We start from the raw sequence: 23820 nt of genomic DNA, 5'->3' as shown, positions 1-23820 counted from the left end.
TGGTCCATACTGTGTTGCATGTCAGACTGAGAAGATTTGTCATTAAGGGAACAGTCATCAGCAAATAGGAGACATTGAGCAGTCACCTCCTGTAACTTCTTTGTTTGTTTGTAGTCTTTGTAGATTGAAGAAATTGTTATCAGTCCGGTATTTACTGTCAGATCCATTATCAGTGTCATGGAAGGCATCATGACAGACACCATCATACTGCAGAAGGTTAGGGTCAAGACACAGCCTGCTTAACTCTACTGGTGACTAGGAATTTGTTCAAATAGCTCATCGTTGTCATGACACAAGCTAGCATGCTGTCATGGAACTGCATAACCATCATAATGAATTTCTCTGGGCAACCAAATTTTTCCATGATTTACCAAAAGCCCTCCACAACAGACTATCAGAGGTTTTTGTCAGGTTGTTGAATATCATGTACAGGTTGGAGTTCTGTTCCTGGTATGTGTCTTGGATTTGGATTTGGATTTGATGAACTATAAACACTATGTTTGTGGTCCCTGATCCTTTCCTAAAGAATGAGAGTTTTTTAGCAATGCTGGAAAATAAATCTTTAGTTTCGTCATAGATACCATCCTGAGAAATCATGTTTGGAGTTGCGATAAATATCTTCTGTAGTCTGGGAGCCCAAATTCATGTCTTTTGTGCAATGTACATGACATGGCCAGTATGACAATTCCTTGATACCAATCAATAGATAATTAGGAATTTTATGTAATAAATTATAAGTGATTACAGTATTTATAAGATCTTGATTTACAGTAAGAGGAATGAAGGTCATCACCATAGCAACCTGCACTCCTGAGTAATTTTCTTCTTTGTTTTTTTTCTCTTTCAGTTTCACACACGTGAAAGGAATGCCACTGTTTGTGGTCTCAGCCCCTACACAGATTATACATTTATTGTGGATAGCATGCCCTGGAATATGAATGACAGTGGTCCCTTGGAAACAGTTGGATTTATAAGTGAGCCTCGTAATATTTCATTGACCACCAACTCAACAGGTATGATCCATTAACTTGATTAAAATTGCAGTCTCTCTCAAAACCAGTTATAAATTAATGATCATTTTGATTTTTTAAGCTCAAATTTAAAGCAGTTGACTTCCCACCAGAATTCTCACAGATAGTCCAGTTCAGTTCATTACCCATGTTGGTAAGACCAGAAGAGCTTATGGGATGGTTTTTGGTCCAGCATCTGTCAGCACAAGTTTGCAGAGAGGATTGCAATGAAACTTAACATGCACTGTCATAGATAGGTATAGTTGGTTCAAAATGAAAATAGTGCCCCTTGGATGATGATAAGGAATAAAAAATATATTAATATTAAAAGTAGCTTCATCTATTTCAAGTTATTTATCATCCTTTTAATTGATTTCGGCATTCCCACCTTCCATCATATTCCTGCCAACTGAAATGTAGGTCAGTTGAACTTGAAAACACCTCCATTTGTTTTCATGAGAATTTGAATTTATCAGAAGAAAGACATCAAAGCAAGTAAAGTCTGACTAAAACATTATGACTTTAATTTGTAGAAAAGCTTCAGTATGGGCTGCCAATGGTGTGAGATATTTCTGAAAATTTTACTTCTCATTCCGATGTTAGCTGACATTGGAACACACTACGTGGCACCACTGTATAGACTGTAAGACCTTGATCCAAAACATGAAATCAGGGTCCATGGCTTACATTGTAGGACTAATTAATGATCAGTTAATTACCACTTTTGCATGAAGTTTCTACATTGCTTTGCCAATACTTCCTGTGTCATGCAGGAAAGAAGCTAAATTAAGTTCTAACCTAGACTGAAACAAAAAATAACCACCAGTCAGAATTCAGTGCAAGATATTTCACTACATGATACAGTAGAAGTGTTGCTGTCAGATTAGATGCTAGTAGACAAGATACAAATCAACAGAGTAACTTCGTGTAAAAAGTGGTTATTAAATAATGAGTAATGTACTTCATTATAAATGGGATTGTCCCCTTTATGCTGAACATGTAGCTGGGATAAGGTCATTAGCACAGAATAGGCAAGGTGAGGGGATATTACAGACCACATTACATTGTGTTAATTTGTAGAGGTCATTAGCACAGAATAGGCAAGGTGAGGGGATATTACAGACCACATTACATAGTGTTAATTTGTAGAGGACAAGTTGGTGTTGCTAATAGGGTTTTTTCTATTACTGGCAAAAATGAGATGACTCATGAATTCTTGGGGCCCCGAGTGGTCTAAAGCACTCTCCGTTACGGATCACTGCCATCTCACCTCTGTCTGCGTGGGTTCGAGTCTCGGATTCGGCCAATGTGGGTATGTGAGAAAGCTTGCCAGTAGCTTCTCGTGGGACGGTGGTTTTTCCCAGGGTTTTCCTGGGTTCTTCCTCCACCATTAATACTGGCTGCCATGCATAGCCTATCGTGTGCTGAAAAATGGCATTAAACCCCACAACAACAACAACAACAGATGAATTCTTTATTTAAAGAATAAAAAGGAAAATGACTAATACACATAATTATTCATGACTGCTGAATATGAAAGTAACTTGTGTAGGGTATCTCTTTGTATTGATTCTCCACCTCATGTATGTGTATCGGTATGGCAAGCATATTGATCAATCAATATATTGATGAATTGTTTAACCCCTACTCATTACCATATGACCTTCTAAGAACTGAGTTTGCCTGTTTAAAATTATAAAACCCAGGTTATGCTGCACCTATAGTACAAAGTTTTGAAAGCTGATTTAAACTTAAGACAGTTTAACTTTCAGAAACTTAAATTAGAATACACTTACTTTTAAAAAAGTTTATTATCAATATTGTTTGCTCTACATAATTGCAGAAATTTCCTGGATGTCACTTTAAGGATATGTTTTTTAATTCTTTGAGATTTGAGTTTGAGTTTTATTTGTTTGAACAGCATTTATTCAAGAAAACATTTTTAATTAATATTTCTATCAATATAATCTTTATGGGGATTCAGTAGAAAGCTAGAAGCTTGTTGAAAATTGTCTTCACTAATACAGAGAAATTCAAGCAAAAAAAAATTTGGTACTGATTTAAAGTAGATAAATCATATATAAATATAAAAGTATCTTGACCAGTTTTAGTATAGTATGTAATTGTTTCAGAGATCATTTAATGGCAGAAAGATGGAATACACTTGTGTGGTTTTGAGCTATGTGTTAACTTCAGATTGTTTTGCTAATTTTATGAAGGTTTGCACTGTCATAAATATTTGCATATAAAATTTAATTGGAATACATTGGATTGCCAGATATTAATGTCTTATTGGAATGCATTGGATTGCCAGATATAAATTTAATTGGAATACATTGGATTGCCAGATATTAATGCCTTATTGGAATACATTGGATTGCCAGATATAAATTTAATTGGAATACATTGGATTGCCAGAGATTAATGCCTTATTGGAATACACTGGATTGCCAAATAATAATGTCTTAATTGTAAGTCAGGTTGATAATGTAAAGAGAACACAATGTCTCAAGAGTTGTATAATTTTGACATTTGAACAGAAAGTGGTTAACTGTTTCTGTTTGTCTGCATGTACAGTGCCTATTACTAGAAAAAAGATTTAGGAATAAATCATTTTTTAAGCTACTGCATTTGGTTTTCATCCAACAAAATACAAAGGGATTTTATATTTGTCAAAATTCAGATAAGTTTTAACATTTGAATGGATGGGTTACTGATTATTTCAATCAGTAACGTGTTCCACTATTGAATTGTGGAAGGCATACATTTTTTTGATAAAATGTTGTTTGGCACAAAGGAGGTTGAATAATATTCACTCTTCTAGTGGTGTATCATTGTTAACAACAAAGAGGTTAAATTACATCTTGCAAGTATGATGGAGCACGCCCATGGTAAATTTTAAATAATTGAATTAATTTATGCCTATAGTATTGATGATTCAGGCTATGCCACCAGTTTTTTCAGTTATAGCCACACTCTTGGTCACACCTGTTACTATTCTCATAGCCTCCAAAGTCATTTTTTCCATTGATTCTTTGTCTTGCATAGTACAGTTATTCCAGAGACAGTCAGCATAGTCAAACATAGGAAGTATAAAAGACGTATACATTCATTTGAAGAAGAAGTGATCCAATCAATATTTTTCAAAATTTTAACTTTCTCCCAAGCCTTTTCCGACAAATGCTGGATATGAGCTTGTCATGTGGCATCACAAAACAGTATCATACTTAATATGAGCTTGTCATGTGGCATCACAAGACAGTATCATACTTGATATGAGCTTGTCATGTGGCATCACAAGACAGTATCATACTTGATATGAGCTTGTCATGTGGCATCACAAGACAGTATCATACTTGATATGAGCTTGTCATGTGGCATCACAAGACAGTATCATACTTGATATGAGCTTGTCATGTGGCATCACAAGACAGTATCATACTTGATATGAGCTTGCCATGTGGCATCACAAAACAGTATCATACTTAAGTTCTTAAACATCTTTACTGGACATCTGCAGTTTAGGATGGTTGTTTGAATTTTGCTTTCCTTTTATGAACATTGACTCTGTTTTGTCCGAGTCAAAGGTCACTAGCCAAAAGACAGGACCAGTCGTGTAATTGTTTTATGTCCTTATTTATGACTTCATCAGCCTCATTTGGATTTTCAATGAATATATATTGTGTAATATTATCTGTGAAAAATTGCATTTGCATAAATGAAGGGAAGATTTCCATTGGTCAGAATATAATCATGTGATCAGACCCAATTGCATATATTTCTGTATAACTGTACAGAGAACTACTTTATACGAACTTCTATAAATAGAGTCACGTGCAAAGTAACTAATGTAAATACTGAACTGGAAGGTATACACACTATATGCCTTCAAAATGAAATAAAAATGGTGGGTTTATATTTTATTTAGAAGACTGAATAAACTGATTTGACACAATCAAATAACATATCTTTGCTGTTTTTCTGAATAAAACTAATTCTTTATTTGACTAGATTTGAAAAAGAAAGGCTTGGAAACTCAAAATGTGCCAAGAACATTGGGGCTACACCACTTTCACTGCAGCTCGTTACAAATGAATTTAAAACTATGGGTCAATGTATATAGGGATTGAGCAGAGGGGGGGGGTCAAAGACTAACATTATAACAATTGGATTCACAGTTCTACAATGTAAGATGCTGACCTTGATATTTACATTGTGGGGTGGGTGGGAGATCCACTACACACACACCCCATCATAACTGTTAGTGTCGATATCTTGCACTGTTTGAATTTTGGACCTCTATCACTATAACCATTTATTTTCATTTGTACGTAGCCCCAGGAATCTAATATAAACTGTTAATCAATGTGAAAATAGATTTAAAGACGTGAAAATTGGTTACTCATGTGTCTGGACAATAATGATTCACAAGTCACAATGATAGCATCAAATCCAAGAATCATTCATATGCCAAACAAAACAACCCATCCTTTGCTTTGAATATTGAACTTCTACTCAGATCACATGAGCCAATTTAGATAAAAGATTAAAACCATGCTGTGGAATGTTCAAAACCTAAGATTGCCTACCATTGGTAGAATTTTTTGTTTGATATTGATGTAGCTATTATGTTGCAGATGTAGAGTTCCCTGTTCTATAAATAGTTCCATAGCAGACACCTCAACAAGAATTTATACGCTTGAAGAGGCTCTAAAACTGATAGAAAATATCTTTAAAAAAAAACAAAATAACAATAAAAAGTAGATAAAAGTGTAAATAATTACAATTATCAGAGCTTAACATTTTTCTGAGTTTATCATTGGTATAAACTGTCAGTTGCCAACTCACACAGCTTACATAATGCCCTTCGTGTGTTATTTGCTGTGTGATTCGGCAACTGACAGTTTATACCACGATAAACTTGGGAAAAACTTTAAACTCTTATTTAGTCTTAGTGATGAATGTATATCATTTATAATATCATTTATATATACTAAAACTAATAATGGTCCAAGGATTGATCCTTGAGGGAATCCTGCATTTATAGATTGAAAACCCAAAATTCAGGAATTTAGGACAACTCTTTGTTTTCCTAATGAAAGTAATGTTCTTACAGTAAACTACCTCAAACACTGATCTTCTAAAATTTTACAAGTAATCTGGAATGCCAGACATGATCAAATGCATTACTAATGTGAAAAGAAAACAGATAAAACCTCCTTTCCATGGTCTAAATCATAATAAATCATATCATACATAACAAACTACTGATTTGTTGTACAGTCACCAGGTGTAAAGCCTGATTCATTAGGTGAAATCATGTTATGTTGAACAGAATAATTATGCAAATATTTGTAGACACATTTTTCAAATACCTTGGACAAGATGCTAAGGAGTGAAATTTGGCGATAGTTTGAAACATTTGTTCCACATCCTTTTTTATATACTGGGACAACATTTGCTAATTTCCAAGAATCTATCAATCTTGAGGTTTTAAGAGAAATGTTAAAGATCTGACAAAGTGGATATTTGATTGAACATGTTATTCTTTTAAGTAGTAATGAAGTAAGTCTGGACCACTTGCCTTGGATTGATTTATACCAATAATAATGCTGTGTATGTTATCTTCACTAATGTTGATGCAAGAGATAGCAAGGTACAGCAATTGTTGTATGTCTAGTTCAGCAAGTTGACATTGAGTCATATTATCAATTCATATTCTAGACTATACACAAAAGAACTTTTTAAAATATTTTAGCTTTCTCTCCATCCTCAGTCACATTGGCCCCATTTATAATCAATGAATGACAAAATTTCTTTGTGGACTTTCCTTACTGTCTTTAACAAGTTTACACCCCTCCTTAGAATTACCTGGACAATTTTTAATTTTGTCAGTCAACCATTGACTGTGGAAATATTTAGATTCATGTAGTTCAGTAATAATTTTATTGCTTTTATGATATAACAACCTCTGTTATGGGCTCTTATGTGTGTTTGGCTTGATTGTAAAGCCACTCTCTTTGTTTAATGAGTTTTCCAATGTCATTGTGCATCCAGGGTGGGTCTTTAGCATGTATAGTAATCATCTTTTATAGCACAGTTTTACTCACTGCATCCCAAACTAGACTTGTAAATTTAGTAATGATGTAATCAGTATTGTTATTTTCAAATATTTCATCTCATAAAAACAATCTGCAGAAGTGAATTAAAAAAAGTGTAGTATCCTTTAGAATATAACCATATCACCCTCCTATAGCACTTTAATTTTTGGATAGCAGATTTTAAAGTGGCATATAACGGGCAGTGGAATCTGACTCCGCTAGAATGAAATTGATCAAAGACACAAGCACTGTATACAAATTCCTTGTCTGATGCCAATATTACATCTGTCAAAGTTTCATTTTTGTGTTTAGAGTAATGGCTAAATGGCATAGTATTTTCAAGGTGTCTCAAGCATGTGTTTCTCCATGCTCAAGCTCAAAGTTTAAATGTCAGTAATTTAAATTGGAATATGGTTAAAATCATCAGATTTACAGGATTTTCATAACTATGGTTCTTCTATTAACACAATAACCTCCAAATACCATTTCTAAATTTACTGTTTAGACCTTGAACATCAGTCGGGCTTACTTGACCTAGAGCATGACTTTGATGTCAAAGAAAGTAATTTTACTTGCAGTTGACTCAATAAATCTAGTTCATATCCAAACCAAAGAACTATCTGAATGTGTTAGTGTCATCATTATACAAAGATCAATGGTCACTTATGACCCCTTTCCCATTCCTTAAATTTAAGTATGTATAAAAACGCATTTTCACAAAATCAAGGAAATTGATATCCAGAAAAATAAATTCATTGTCATAATTCTTGAGAAACTTTTTTTTGAGACATCTTAGATTAGCATGAAATATATATATCATTGTCATCATTGTGTAAATATTGAAATATATAGCATTTTCAGCATTGTGCAATTATGAAATATATAGCATTTTCAGCATTGTGTAAATATGAAATATATAGCATTTTTAGCATTGTGTAAATATGAAATATATAGCATTTTCAGCATTGTGTAAATATGAAATATATAGCATTTTCAGCATTGTGTAAATATGAAATATATAGCATTTTCAGCATTGTGTAAATATGAAATATATAGCATTTTCAGCATTGTGCAAATATGAAATATACAGCATTTTCAGCATTGTGCAAATATGAAATATATAGCATTTTCAACATTGTGTAAATTTTGAAATATATAGTATTGTTAGCATTGTGTAAATATAAAATATATAGTAATTCAACATGATAGTTTATGTGCTAAATATGCTAAGAAATGTATGCTGATTTAGTTTATATGATTTACTAGAAACATAAGTGTGTTCTTTGATCAGTTGCATCGTTTTTCAGTTTTTTTAAATTCATTATATGTTATGGATAATTGTATTTTGGACTTGGCCTTATCCAAAATCAAGTTCCTGTGCTCCTGACTAGTGACATTGATGTTTTTATTTTGGTAAACAAATAATACATAGCTAATATTTTTGTAGGAATATGGGTTAAATATTAGGATCATTATCTTTGTCTGAGTCAAGGATATCATGTTTACCACGTTCTTCATTATAATTGCAGTAACAAATCTTGTCCAGTTATAACTTAGATGTTCTAGCAATGAACTTTTGAACATCCAGGCTCTTCTTTTGTGTCTTAGTTTTTTTTATATACTCATGTTTATTGGAAAAATTATTCATTCCAGCAATGACATCTGAAGCAGAATTCGGTCTTATTGTTGCGTTCAGTATTTCATTTGGGTGGAATTTATTTGTCCAGATTATTTATTCACTGGAAATACAAAGTGCTCTTAAATTATATTCTTGAACAGAAACATTATCTTGGAATGATAGTGAATTCTGACATGAACATCTTGGACTATATCATTATGATTAATTGGATCACTGTTAGTACATCATCACACTTCAGGCCACTGGTACAGTAGTACATTCAAGACTACAGGTACATCAAAGCTTTCAGCGCAGGATCTTAATTTGAGCACCATATGAATTTAATTAGAACTTTATTCAGTATGACTGGTGATAGAATGTTTTGGACTATTTATGATATAATTTGCAATATTGTAGATTCTTTTTTTCAATTTTTGCTTTGTATTCTAGGGAAATAAATTATTTGTTGAATTTTACAAAGCTTGGCTTGTTGCCTTTCACTCTTTTCTCTTACCTTGTTTAAGACCATTTCATTGTAATACAAGTCAATGTTGTTCCATTTGGCAAGTTGCCAATTTAAGCTGTGTACACTTGAGTGTCTTATTCAATAACAGAATATGCCAATAATTTAGGCATCTGATTTCAATTGAGGGATGAGGAAAAGGAAAATTGAGAGCTGCACAGCAAATATTTCTACTTGGATTTCAACAACATAGTTAGCACAATAGAGGTTTGTGTTTAGACCCACAGAAATGTTTTTTTTTCTTATCAAAAACATGTTTTGGTTGATTTTGACATTATTTCTTTGTAATTGACAGTGCCAGCAGCTAATCCCAAATTGTTGTCCTATAGAGATGTGTTATGCTTAAAGAGTCCATGCCGCCATGTCCTCTTGTATTGGGAGGTGAGAAAGAAACTTCATGTTATTTCCAATTGTGATTAGCTATATCCTAAATGACCTTGTAATTTGTCATATCCTAAATGACATTGTAATTTGTCATATCCTAAATGACCTCTGATCATTGGATCTCTTCTGTAGACAGTCAGCTGTATTTGTTGTAAATAAGAGATTTATATATGGTTTTTATTTTTTCAGTAGAAATACATTTGTAGTGAGACACCCAAACCAAAATCAGAAGCTCTTCATGCGAGCTTGTCCCAATCTTGCGCAAGACCACACAGAAAAAACTGCCAAGCTTGCAAAAACCACATAAAATAAATATTGCAAGCTTTCACAATCCTAAATATTGTAATGTACAAGCTTTCACAGTCCTAAATATTGTAATGTACAAGCTTATGCAGACCTAAATTATGTAATGATCAAGCTTGTGAAAGCTTGTGTGGACTTACAGCAAGTTTGTGAAAGCTTGTGTGGACTTACAACAAGTTTATAAAAACTTGTAAGGACTAAGAACGATTTTGTGAAAGCTTGTAAGGGCTAACAACAAGTTTGTACAAACTTGCATGGACAAACAACAAGCATGTGGAAGCTTGCATGGACAAACCTCAAGCTTGTGCAAGCTTGCATGGACAAACAACAAGCTTGTGCAAGCTTGCAGTGACAAACAACAAGCTTGTGCAAGCTTGCATCACAAACAACAAGCTTGTGAAAGTTGGCATGCACAAACGAGACAATGGCACAAGCTTGCATGGGCAAACAAGCTTGTGCAAGCTTATGTAAGGTTCATTGCTCTCAAAATATTGCATGTAAAAATGACATTATAGACCATTCAAGAATACTCTTCATGATGGTAAAATTGTTGCAGTTAAATTAGAAAAGAAATGATATATAAAATAAATCTGAAATAAAGGGAGCAAATTTCAACTGTTTCTGAAGTAGATTTATTTTACAAAAATACACATATTCTGAAACAGCATTTTTTTTCAAGTAAAAAAGTTTTTAAAACTGTTCAGAAAAATATGAACTTATAAAATTCTCCCTCTAATTCTGTTATTGTATGGTGAAAAGCACATTTCAGCAAAAGTTACTTCAGATACTCAATTTACCAGACATTGTAAAACGACTTGGACCATTTTTTTGGGAAGTATTCATGTTTTGCATTTGAAAGCATGAATGGTAAATTTATACAACGTTTTGGAATGCAAAATCCAGTTGTGTAAGGATCAGTAAGGACACAGCTCTGCTTAGATTATCAGTTATTGCAGATCAGATTAAACTAGAAAGTAAGATTACAAATACTAAGTACCACTTCACAATGACAACTGCACCAAAATTGGCTACCTTTTTGAGCATATGATTTGTATGCAAGATCTAATTCATGTTTGACTTGTGTGCATTTTAACAAGCAAATTAAGTAGAAATCACATGAGCTGTAGAACCTAGCAAGAAATTCACGCTGCCTCACAGAAAGGTAAGCTCATCAGTCAGAGGAATCTCTTACAGCCATTTTCTCTAATATGTGGGAAAATCTTCACATTTTTATCTCCATGGATTTAGATTTTTTTTTACTTCACTTTACATATAGAAATTCATTTGGGGGAAGATGGTTACCCCCCCCCCTGTTAAAATTATACACTTTTAGGTCAAAAATAATAATATTAGCCATTTGAATACACTGAACCACCTCTTCTGAAAAAATCATTTTAAACCGCACCGGTGGCCTAGTGGTTAGAGCAACCGCCTCTGATGCAGAAGGTCGTAGGTTCGATTCCTGGCCGAGTCATACCAAAAACTTACAAAAACGGTATTAACAGCTGCCACGCTTGGTGCTCAGCATTAAGACGTTAGTGTTAGGACTAGTCGGCCTGGTGTCAGAATCATGTTACTGGGGGGACATGTCTGCGGCATGATGCCCCAGTGCTAGACATCACTATAAACTGCCACACTGCAGACATCGTAGCGATATGACTGAAAAACAGTTTTGTTTGGGCATGTATTTATGGTTTATGTGTTTTCAGTAAGGACACATTTGTAGTAAATGAAACATGTATTTAAGGTTTATGTGTTTTCAGTAAGAACACATTTGTAGTAAATGAGACATGTATTTATGGTTTATGAGTTTTCAATAGGGACACATTAAATATTTTTGAGATCAAGTCGTTGAATCTTATTGTACTGAACAACGTTTTACATTGTATCAAATTGTGTCATTATTGTTGTTGAAATGTCAGAGGATTCAGCGTTTTGAAAAACATTTTGAAATAATCAAGAGTCCAAGCAACCCCAAAATGCTTACATTTTTTTAAGTTAATGTAAATTTTGCTGCACTCTATTTACTCCATCATCTATCCCATAATACAGACCATTACATTGAAGCATAGAAAACAGCACACATTCAACAAATGTCCATAGCTGAATGAGTATTTAAAAATATGGTTTTTACTGGTAAAGGTTTGTAGATTCTGCTTATCAATTTCACTTCAAGACATTTATGTCATAAGTGAATTTTTTTTGTCTTTGACACATTTATTAAAATTCCTATAAAATTCTACAGGAATTTTAAACAGCAATCCTGCAATGTGTATTTGAGACAGATCATAAATTTGCAATGACTTCAAATTATTTTTGTTGATTTTATCATTTTCTTTCAATAGTACAGTCATCGACATTATTTAAATTGGATATTAATTTTTTTAATTTTCATAATTTGTTTAGAGGCAGAAGTCACTATGACCTGACCTTATACCAGTCATACACATAATGTATAGTGTTATGTACCAGTCTGACCCATAATGTATATTGTTATGTACCAGTCTGACCATTAATATATAATGTACCAGTCTGACCATTAATGTATATTGTTATGTACCAGTCTGTCCCATAATGTATATTGTTATGTACCAGTCTGACCTGTAATATATAGTGCTGTTTACCAGTATGACCCATAATGTATAGTGTTATGTACCAGTCTGACCATTAATGTATATTGTTATGTACCAGTCTGACCTGTAATATATAGTGCTGTTTACCAGTATGACCCATAATGTATAGTGTTGTGTACGAGTCTGTCCCATAATGTATATTGTTATGTACCAGTCTGACCTGTTATTGTTATGTACCAGTCTGACCTGTAATATATAGGGCTGTTTATCAGTATGACCCATAATGTATAAATGTATAGTGTTATGTACCAGTCTGACCATTAATGAATATTGCAGCTATGCACCAGTCTGATCCATAATGGTCTTACCCATGATGTATAATTCTGTGATACCTTGTGGTAACAGGTGATGTTACAATGATACAGTAATAATAATAATGCACTCTCCTCTTTGTCATATGAGGCGACTATAGAGGACAGGAGCAGCACTGATTCAATGAATAGCGTGCAGATTCAAGTCCTGCCATTGGATCAACCCCTGGTTCACTATCATTGCATGTCCTTGGGCAAGGTACTTGACTCCTATTGCCTCAAGACTAAATGACATACTTATGTTTCTGTGCCATAAAACACCAAACTAAATTTCATTTAGAGCTGCCCAGAAAAAATATTGATTTGACAGCAACAAACATCCTTACTCAAGTGTTCAGCCATTTAAGGCACAGGAATACATCTGTATTATAGATAACATAATTTGCCTTTCTGATCTTTTTCCTTGATCTGATAATTGAGACTAGACTTTCTTTAGCAATGTTTCATTTTTTTTCTTTATTTTTCCAAAAGTATTGTTGGTTTTTCTCTCCAGCCCTTGACTCCCTGTGACCTCCATGACAGTCTGTCAGGCCAGCAGTATGAAATAATCACTAAGCAGAGAGGGTACAATTTCTGGCGGTTATATCAGTGATTTTAGTATCGTAAATGTGCTCTATTTAATACCACTATTATATATAAACTAATATCCTCTTTTGATATTAGTTCCTTTGTCAGATCAATGAGACTTGACTGTAGCAATATGGCATTATTTAATTTCTCCTCAAGTACTTTTGGTTTTTCTCTCCAGCCCTTGCCGCTCTGTGATCTCCATGACAGTCCATCAGGCCAGCAATATGAAATAATCACTAAGGAGAGAGGGTCAGAGGAAACATGGAACTCTACTGCTACTGATTCAAAAGCCATTTCACACTCCTTGATGCTCCCTGATGAGGAGAAGGTCTATGAAGTCAAGCTTAGAGTGATTACAAGCACTGGAAAGAAGCGGGAAGATTTCAGTCATCTGGTGATATGGCCCAGAAAGCAAAGTAAGCACTTAGATTCCCTTATGGAGATAATACTTTTCAGAAATATGTACAGAAGCAAACAGGAAGCATGGCTATAATCAGAAATCAAAAGCCTTTTCCCAAGTAGGCTTCATTCTGTTGAAATGTTCTCAGATATAATGGGTATGTTGCAAAACTATATTGATTAGAGTTATTGGCTGTTGAGTTTTTTAAACTGCTGAGACATGAACATAGAACAATCGATGTGATGCTTTAGTTAAATTATTATTGATGTTTTAGGCTTCATGTCATTTTTCAGCACAAAACAGGCTCTACATAGTAATAATTCATCTAGGAAGAAGCCAGGAAAAATTCATGTAAGAAGCACCAACAAATAAATCTGAAATTAGTTTGGAAAGTCCCCTATCTTAGTTATATTATCATTAAATGAATTCACTCAAAAACCAGAGGAATTACTGTTTATACTTACATGTGAGTGGTGTCCAACTGCATGAGTTTAAATCTCAGTTCAACCAATGTGGATATGTATGAATATTCACCAGTAGCTCTGCATGATTTGGTAGTTCATCCAGGGTTCTTCCTCAGCCAAATACACTGGCCACCATGTATAGGCTATCATGTTCTGAAAAATAGCATTATACCACATAAAACTTAAACTGTGTAGTTTGCAGTAGAAATCAATGTATAATTATGCAGATATAAGGCGATTTCAAAGGATGATCCAGAGGGGCAGTTCACATTGTTCCAAAAGGTTGTCCTTTAAGTAGAATAAAGAAAGTGATTTAACGTCTGAATTTGTTTTTAACTTATGCCAAATTTTAAAACATTATAGTTTAATGGAATTGTTTTTGTCTACAGGGTTTATGCAAAAACTCGGATTGCAAACAACACATTAATTAAATTTGTCACCCAAACATGGCTGTCACATACATGTGATTGATGTTCATATCATCTCCTGATTTTCATAAATAAACCTGAGAGGATATTAAACTTGGCATGTTTGTCATTCCATCTTTCTATCTGTCCATTCCACTTTCATTTCCTCACATTAATTCACTTCCTTAGTTATTACTGCATTTCATCCAAATTTAGTATGCAGCTTGATTTGGTGAAGAGATTATTTGTCTTTTAGATCATTATGATTGGACATGATAGTCAGGCCACTTATCTTAGTATTATTGGACATGATAGTCAGGCCACTTATCTTAGTATTATTGGACATGATAGTCAGGCCACTTATCTTAGTATTATTGACATGATAGTCAGGCCACTTATCTTAGTATTATTGGACATGATAGTCAGGCCACTTATCTTAGTATTATTGGACATGATAGTCAGGCCACTTATCTTAGTATTATTGACATGATAGTCAGGCCACTTATCTTAGTATTATTGGACATGATAGTCAGGTCACTTATCTTAGTATTATTGGACATGATAGTCAGGCCACTTATCTTAGTATTATTGACATGATAGTCAGGCCACTTATCTTAGTATTATTGGACATGATATTCAGGCCACTTATCTTAGTATTATTGGACATGATAGTCAGACCACTTATCTTAGTATTATTGACATGATAGTCAGGTCACTTATCTTAGTATTATTGGACATGATAGTCAGGTCACTTATCTTAGTATTATTGGACATGATAGTCAGGCCGCTTATCTTAGTATTATTGACATGATAGTCAGGTCACTTATCTTAGTATTATTGACATGATAGTCAGGCCGCTTATCTTAGTATTATTGACATGATAGTCAGGCCACTTATCTTAGTATTATTGACATGATAGTCAGGCCGCTTATCTTAGTATTATTGACATGATAGTCAGGCCACTTATCTTAGTATTATTGACATGATAGTCAGGTCACTTATCTTAGTATTATTGGACATGATAGTCAGGCCACTTATCTTAGTATTATTGACATGATAGTCAGGCCACTTATCTTAGTATTATTGACATGATAGTCAGGCCGCTTATCTTAGTATTATTGACATGATAGTCAGGTCACTTATCTTAGTATTATTGGACATGATAGTCAGGCCACTTATCTTAGTATTATTGACATGATAGTCAGGCCGCTTATCTTAGTATTATTGACATGATAGTCAGGCCACTTATCTTAGTATTATTGGACATGATAGTCAGGCCGCTTATCTTAGTATTATTGGACATGATAGTCAGGTCACTTATCTTAGTATTATTGACATGATAGTCAGGTCACTTATCTTAGTATTATTGGACATGATAGTCAGGTCACTTATCTTAGTATTATTGACATGATAGTCAGGCCGCTTATCTTAGTATTATTGACATGATAGTCAGGCCGCTTATCTTAGTATTATTGACATGATAGTCAGGTCACTTATCTTAGTATTATTGACATGATAGTCAGGCCACTTATCTTAGTATTATTGACATGATAGTCAGGCCGCTTATCTTAGTATTATTGGACATGATAGTCAGGTCACTTATCTTAGTATTATTGGACATGATAGTCAGGCCGCTTATCTTAGTATTATTGACATGATAGTCAGGCCACTTATCTTAGTTTCTGCACAGAAGTTTCATTATTATTGCATTTACGATGGTCATATTTGGCCTGAAATTTTACAGATTTTCAGAATTATCCTTGAAGTGAAAATGCCTGGTTACTTTGAAAAGTTCCCCCATTTTCCTCTACAAAAATACACCCATGCTTCAGGCAAAATGATGAGATAATCATTTTCTGGAAATTGCTCATAAGCTTCAATTCAGAAAAGTGATGGTATTTGCATTAAGTATGCTTTAGAAAGTTTACATGATGTAATTTTTTTTTACCAGGTCCCACTGCACCCAGCATGGTTGTTGAGTATGATACAGTGAAGAATGGCACAGATTTTTACATTACACTCAATCTAACTGAGGCTCAGTTACACACATCACAGATCCTGTATTGGTGTCCTGTTTCTGGAGAAGGTGGATGCCAGGTAGGTTGAGACAACACTCATGTTCCACTTCTCCAGTATGTCTTAAATTTGAACTCGAGAATTTAAGAGATTTTGTTGTTTAAACCTTAGAATCAGACTTGAATTTGATCCATTCAGACTGCTGTAGTATAGACTTTAAGAGATTTTGTTGGTTAAGTCCTGTTAGGGTCCAGAGGATTAAAAACAACAATTATGAAAAACAGCTGGTACAAAGGAATGACTCCAGTTATGATCCCATTAAGAAGGTGCAACTTCATGACATGGTGTCAGCCACTTTTTAAAAAAATGTCAGCATTCAACTGAGACTGCAGTTAATAAGGCAATGAAAGGCTACAAGGGGCATTCAGAATTGAGACAATCCATGCCTGCCAAACCAGACAAATTTGAAATAAAGTTTTGATGGAGTTACCTTCTGAATGAGCATTTTCCAGCTGTATTGTGGGTAAAACGATCAAAATAAACTCAAGATGTCCATAATCTATTGCAAGATCTGCTGTGAAAAATGTATCATTTATACATGGATAGGTAATTTTCCAGCATTAGCTTTGCTGAACACTGTAATAACATAATATTTTACACTGTGGCACTATATGCAGCAATTGTAAAGGTCTTCCACTGTTTCTTAGGAAAAATGGAAGCGATAAGGAGTTAGATACCAGCAGAGGGCAATCCAGAACCTATTGGAAGTAATCTGTTGCAATCACTGTGTGGAACAGGACTGTGATGGCTATTTACAACAATATTCATGATAATGATGATGTGATCTGCGGATGACAGGTGGGCAGAGAAGTAGTCAATGCTACCCATTTGTACACTAAGCAAATTCATCACCAGTTGAGAAGGCCGTATCTGCGGATGACAGGTGGGCAGAGAAGTAGTCAATGCTACCCATTTGTACACTAAGCAATTCATCACCAGTTGAGAAGGCCGTATCTGCGGATGACAGGTGGGGAGAGAAGTAGTCCATGTGACCCATCCAAATGCTACCCATTTGTACACTAAGCATATTCATCACCAGTTGAGAAGGCAGTATCTGCTGGATGACCAGGCAAAAGATACACAAGCTACATTATTTGGTTGATCATTGACTATCAGGTTGATACTTATGTGGACTGCAGACAACTAGGCAGGTATGCAGTGCCTGCAAACTTTATCCTGGAACAACTGTATGGTGTGCAATCAAACAATACTTGCAACATTTGCCCTCAGTGGTTTGAAAAGAGACCATTGATCATCATTGTCAAGACTTCCTCATGACTGGGTCACTCAAGTTGGATAGATAACCCATTTGGAAAAAAGATTAGCTTTCTCTACTATCATGGGTCCCTCATACAGTTACAACAATACCATCACCCACAGTGATGCAATTGGTGCATACTATAACTGAACAGATTACCAGTACCAAGATGGTACAGTGGCTTGCTTTGACCAGTCCTGGACAATCCATCACTCCTAGAATAACTGTGATGATCATTCTCTCAATAGCTAGTATGGTACTAAAGCCATATGTCAGTCCTGTACCACAACTCCATCCTGTCACAGTTTTCACATGGCCCTCCTCAAGCACTGGGACTGGGTATGGTGCTATTTGGTGCTGGATTATAACTCCTGTACCAGAAAAGCCTTGACCTATGCCCTCCTCTTGTACTGTTACTTGGTGTGGTCATCTTTTTTCCTGGCATACCCAGTCCCAAGTTCAATGTACAGAAAGTGTCTGGCATCAAGTAATGCTAACTCCAGCCTTGGTTCTGTCACAAATACCTTGTGTGACCAACCCGTCTTCCACATATCCAGTACCACTGAGCCCATATATCAACAGACCTTTCATTTAACAATATTAATTCCAATTAGACTTCTCCCAGCTTTTTGCAGGCATATTTGTTTTCCAAGGAGAAGTTCCAGCTGTCAACAGAGACTTCGTAAGTCAGGGAATGTTCAAAACTTGGTCTGTCTGCTTGGACTTAAAATCTTTCTTCAACATGCAATAACTTGTTTGCAACATCGATTAGCTCTATGCAAGACCTGGTCACAGTAATGACATTAAAGCAATCAGAGAGCCCTGTCAAAAGACGCACTTGGGAGTGACCAGGGCAGTTCAACACTTAGTCACCAATGCCATATAAGGCTCACATTTGACAGTCACATATTGATAAAATACATGGTTTTAAACTCTTACATATTTTTATGAATGCTAAATTTTCCATTGATATACAGCCAATCATTTGTAAAACTTCTTTAAGTACATAAATTCAGCATGATTCCAAAACTTGAAACTAATTTGTTTTGGCATTGATTCCTTTCCTGTGATATTTGTTTTGCATACTGATGGTAAACAATGGACTAGGGCATAATTAAATTAAAGAGAAAACAGGATATTTCTTTCATTCTCAATTATTCAATTTGCAATTATATAAATATTTCTTTCTGTTATCTTCATGTCGGTCAGATCTGTTACTAATATACTCTGCTGATCTTTTAGTGTTGGACAGCTGATCATAGACATCTGCTAGCTTTTCTATCCTAAATGTTTGCCCCTAATATGTGCTTGGCTAATTGTTCATGAACCTTTCTTGGTTCCGAATTACAGACTTGGACATGGGTATAAACCACAGTTTTAAACAAGGAAAACAATGCAGTTGTACATGATGAATGATGTGGGTCCCTATGTGGCTGAGTGGTTTAAAGCACTCAATGTTAGATCTCACCTCTGTTTGGGTGGGCTTGAGCCTCTGGCTTGGCCAATGTGGTTACATGAGTAAGATTGCCAGTAGCTTCTTGTGTGTCAATGGTTCTTCCTCAACCAGTTGTGCTGGCCACATGTACAGCCCATCTTGTGCTGAAAAATGGCATTAAACCTCACATCAACAACTTGTTGATGATGTGCGTTTTTTTTTGTTTTATATTCAGAATGATAAAAAACTTACTTGGATAGAAACTTATCACTAACTCGTTTACTGCATTATAAGTAATAACAGTTACTCCAGTTGAAATAGAATTTTGCAGGCTGAATTGTTCACCATGCTTGAAAAAAATGCTTGTAGTGTAAAGGCTAAATTCAGATCCATACATAGCTGCTCCTATTAACCTCTCGCTGGCAGAAAGAGTTGCATTCATGTCCACATCCACATTCTTAAAAGACTATTACGGGTATATTCTCAGATCACAACTGCTTTCTTCTAACCTCATATTCCATGGCCACATAGAAGAGGCCAGGAAACAGGCCACCAAAAAGGCAAACCTCAGAGATCCAGAACACATTTTTATTTTCCCAGTGGGGACTAGGAATGTTAGAAATACTCCTCTGAGCCAAGCCAAAAAGGAGAAACATCCTTTAAACCCTACTCCTCAAAGAGGATTTCGTTTCCAATAACAAATTACAACAAGACATGGACAGTGGACTGTTTTAGATCTAGTTTCTCTTGTGGTCAATGTTCCCACATAAAATGATACTGTGTCCATGCCAACCTTTTCCAGTATCCAAGTGAGGTGGGTACCATTAATGCTTCACTGCAAAATTTAAAGGTTCAACTCTGACAGCCCATGACACAGCTGGAAATAAACTTACTTCATGAGAAGGGCACTCAAGTTCATTCACAACAAAGACCCAATAGTATTCTGCTTATGACCTTTCCTGGTCTTAGCTCTGTACCATATACTATACAAAATCAGCAGAGAGACCATGATATTGATCCTCATTGCTATTCAGGACCTTGGAAGTACCAGGATCTTCAAGAGAACTAAGAGCCTTACTTCATAATCACCTCCACTTGGATGACACCAATCTATCAGGATGACATTCTGCAAAAGCACAAGATGAGCAACCTCAGTACCCTCATTTTCACTTTTGTTTCATCTCATATTTTTTAAACAAGAATAAATCCCATCTCATTCTGTCTCAACCCTTCTTTCAGCAGGGCCTGGGGTTCAAAATCATTTTTTTTGAGGAGATGGATCTTAGCCCAGGGATTCTTTTACATGTTGGGTTTCAGTGTGAAATGTGAACCTATTCACCGTTTGTCGCCTGTTCACAGGTCCTCCATAGATCACCCATTGACTTCAGTGGCTGTCAAAAGTATACCTATCAGACAGATTGACCAAAGTTTTGGTCTATACAAAGTCTCATCTAAAATTGAGGGAGGACCTCCCCCTGCAAAGGGTTGATATCTTATCACAGAATCAGCCGGTTGAAATCATTATTTGTACAGACATCAACACAACTGCTTGCAGTGCCAACCTTCTGCCGTCCCGCCAAGTAAGGTGGGTTTTGGCTCCATCAGGAGTTCTCCACACATATGAACCTCTTGGGGATGATGGTGAGAGCATTGCCTTTCAATAGTGGCAGGACATGTTGTCAGCAAAGGCTCTCATTCTTTCTGATAGTTTTACATCAGAAGGCAAAGGAGAACCAAACCCCCAAACTCTTGCATTGCCTTTTGTGATTTTCTCAGATGTGTATGTGTTGTTTTTAATAATTTTTAATGTAGCTTTAAAAAATTTCAGTTGTATCACTATGATGTCTGTAGTGTGACAGTTTATAGTGATATCTAATGCTGGGGCATCATGCTGCAGACATGTAACATCAATGAGTCACATTATCCTGACACCAGGCTGACCAGTCCAAACACAAACCAATTAATGCTAAGTGCCATGTGAGGCATCTGCTGCTAGTACCATTTGTATAAGTCTTTGATATGACTTGGCTAGGATTTAAAACTGCAACATCCAGCATCTGAGGCGGATGCTCTAACCACTAGACCATATGATCAGTTTTCTCAGGAAGTATTTGACAAAGCTACATTCAAGGTTTGCCATAACCCAGCAGACTCAAAGTCATAATGAACTAACTTTCTTGTTCTGCTGAGCCTATAATGAACTGAGACCAGATGAACTTCATGTGCATATTGGCCCCCCACCCCATGAGGAAACAGCAGTCACCACCAGCCTAACACCATTCCAGTAGGGGTTGGATAGCAGAGACTTTCTACAGATTAATCCTCAGAGATCTCTTGTCCCAGAGAAGATCTCTTGTCCCAGAGATTTTAATTTGAGCTAATGGGATCTTTATCAGCAGCACAGCGGGCAACCTTTCCAGATTGCTCAGAAATTTCATCACTGCACAGGTTACTCTATTGATGATATATTTGTGGGAGTGATATGTTTTTCTAAATGCATGTATTCATTGACCTTGTGCTAGCCATAGCATGTCTCATAGAAAACTCAAAGCTGATTCACATATGTGCCATGGTAAGGAGATTTAATTCCCTCCTCTCACTAGTTTTCTTAACATTATGATCAGGTAACATATTTGAAGAAGAAGCCAAAATATGTTTCTTTCAGGGTACTTACCGAATCATAATACTAGCAAATGCTCCTAAGCCATCCCCATAGATACAACTGTCAAAGAGTACACATATGTTTCTGTAGGATGTGATGATTGGTGGGATTTGGCACCAATCCCTCTGTCTGTCTGGAGACCACTTCCATATGACTTGCATGTTGCCAAGCAGACACTCTTTAAGCACTTTGTTGCTAAAACAGTAGACACATGAAAAGAAAATGTGAGTGGTTTGGTGAATAATTATCATATGTTTGCATTCACATATGTATAAATTATTATCTATTATCTATATAAATATGTGTACCTATATTTCTGTCCATCCTTTCATCTACCTCTCTTCCATTTCATTTTGGTAGATCAATTTTTAGAATAACCCCTATTTGGTATGAAAATATTCAAAGACTAAAACCATGTTTGACTTTATACATATGGTAGATGAACTTAGTGAAAAATGAACATACTTTGCAGCAGTAAATATATGTGGAAAGCCAAAACAACAAAGACATGGATGCGAATTGCACATATTCTTTATATTGCTTTTGTCATTGTCACAGATTATTGAGGATGAAAACTAAAAACTGTTTTGAAACACTGCATTTGATTATTGCAATAACAGCCTGACAGAAGCCTACTCTAGGTGATAGCTTACTAAGGCACAGAATGAAATGCTGAGTTTAGAAACAGTATTTGATCTTCATTCCCAAGAACCTGTCACATGTTGATGAGTCTGGCAGGACATACTTGGCATAAGAATCAGGGAGCACACAGTCTGTATATAGTAACACTTGGAAAATCTCCATAAAGCTTGCAGGCATCCACTTGTGCCATGGATGGAATCTCCTGACTGATGTGGAAAGTTAAGTATCATGGAATAAAGACTGGGTCCAATCTTGCATGCCAAAATGTCACAGGTTCTTAGGAATGAAGACAGAAATTTCAAAACCAAGTTTTTATGTAATAAATTAATAAAAATGCAATTTTTCACAGAAACCAATATCTCATAGGGAGATTAATGGAAGTTCTACCAAAATTCCCATTAAGGACTACAAAATGGACTTTAACATCATATTTGGTGTGGAATCAAGACAGTGGCTGGTAAAGGAGATTACTCAAAGTGGAATTCAGATGGTTGACTGCATTTACCCCAAAGATCAAAGTGAGTTTATGCTTGTTAGTTTTCAAATGAGATATAAAAGACCATCAATACAAATCATATAATTTACTAATATATTGTGAATGATCTGTTTGGATTGGATTTTTTTGTTGTCTAAAGGATTTGGTTTTATGTGTTCTTAAGGCATTGGTTGAAGTTTTACAATTGTATATTTTTCCTAAATACCTTGAGGATTTACTCATCATACTGGGCATGAATGATTTAATGAAGCTAAGACCATTCATTCTATGACATGCTCAGTCTCCGCTTTTACCTTGGGGTCAAGGTCCTTGTCAAAGAAAATTTGCATTAATATTTTGGTTACAAGTTTTTCGTTTAATAATATTTTATAAACCACACCACTCCGGTGGCCTAGTGGTTAGAGCGCCTGCCTTGGATGTGGGAGGTCATGGGTTTGAACCCTGGCCAAGTCATACCAAAGACTTATAAAACGGTTAAGAAGTTAGTGTTAGGACTGATCAGCCTGGTGTCAGGATAATGTGACTGG

General features: G+C 35.3%; 1 protein-coding gene across 2 annotated transcripts in view; it reads left to right on the top strand.

The window, feature by feature from the left end:
- Window positions 1-23820, top strand: part of LOC149806993 (uncharacterized) — a 102296-nt gene that overhangs the window by 45667 nt on the left and 32809 nt on the right. For both annotated transcript variants that reach the window (XM_089960483.1, XM_089960477.1), the window contains 5 exons: window positions 848-1013; window positions 9548-9633; window positions 13632-13869; window positions 16676-16821; window positions 23147-23315. In XM_089960483.1, the coding sequence (XP_089816609.1) occupies window positions 848-1013; window positions 9548-9633; window positions 13632-13869; window positions 16676-16821; window positions 23147-23315 (805 nt within the window). The remainder of the gene's footprint in view (window positions 1-847; window positions 1014-9547; window positions 9634-13631; window positions 13870-16675; window positions 16822-23146; window positions 23316-23820) is intronic.

Source organism: Sinohyriopsis cumingii, chromosome 1 (assembly GCF_028554795.1).
Source record: "Sinohyriopsis cumingii isolate HCF-2022 chromosome 1, ASM2855479v2, whole genome shotgun sequence".
In the NCBI taxonomy this organism is placed as follows: domain Eukaryota; kingdom Metazoa; phylum Mollusca; class Bivalvia; order Unionida; family Unionidae; genus Sinohyriopsis; species Sinohyriopsis cumingii.
The sequence above is the reverse complement of the archived record's forward strand: the minus strand, read 5'-3'. Positions and strand labels throughout refer to the sequence as shown.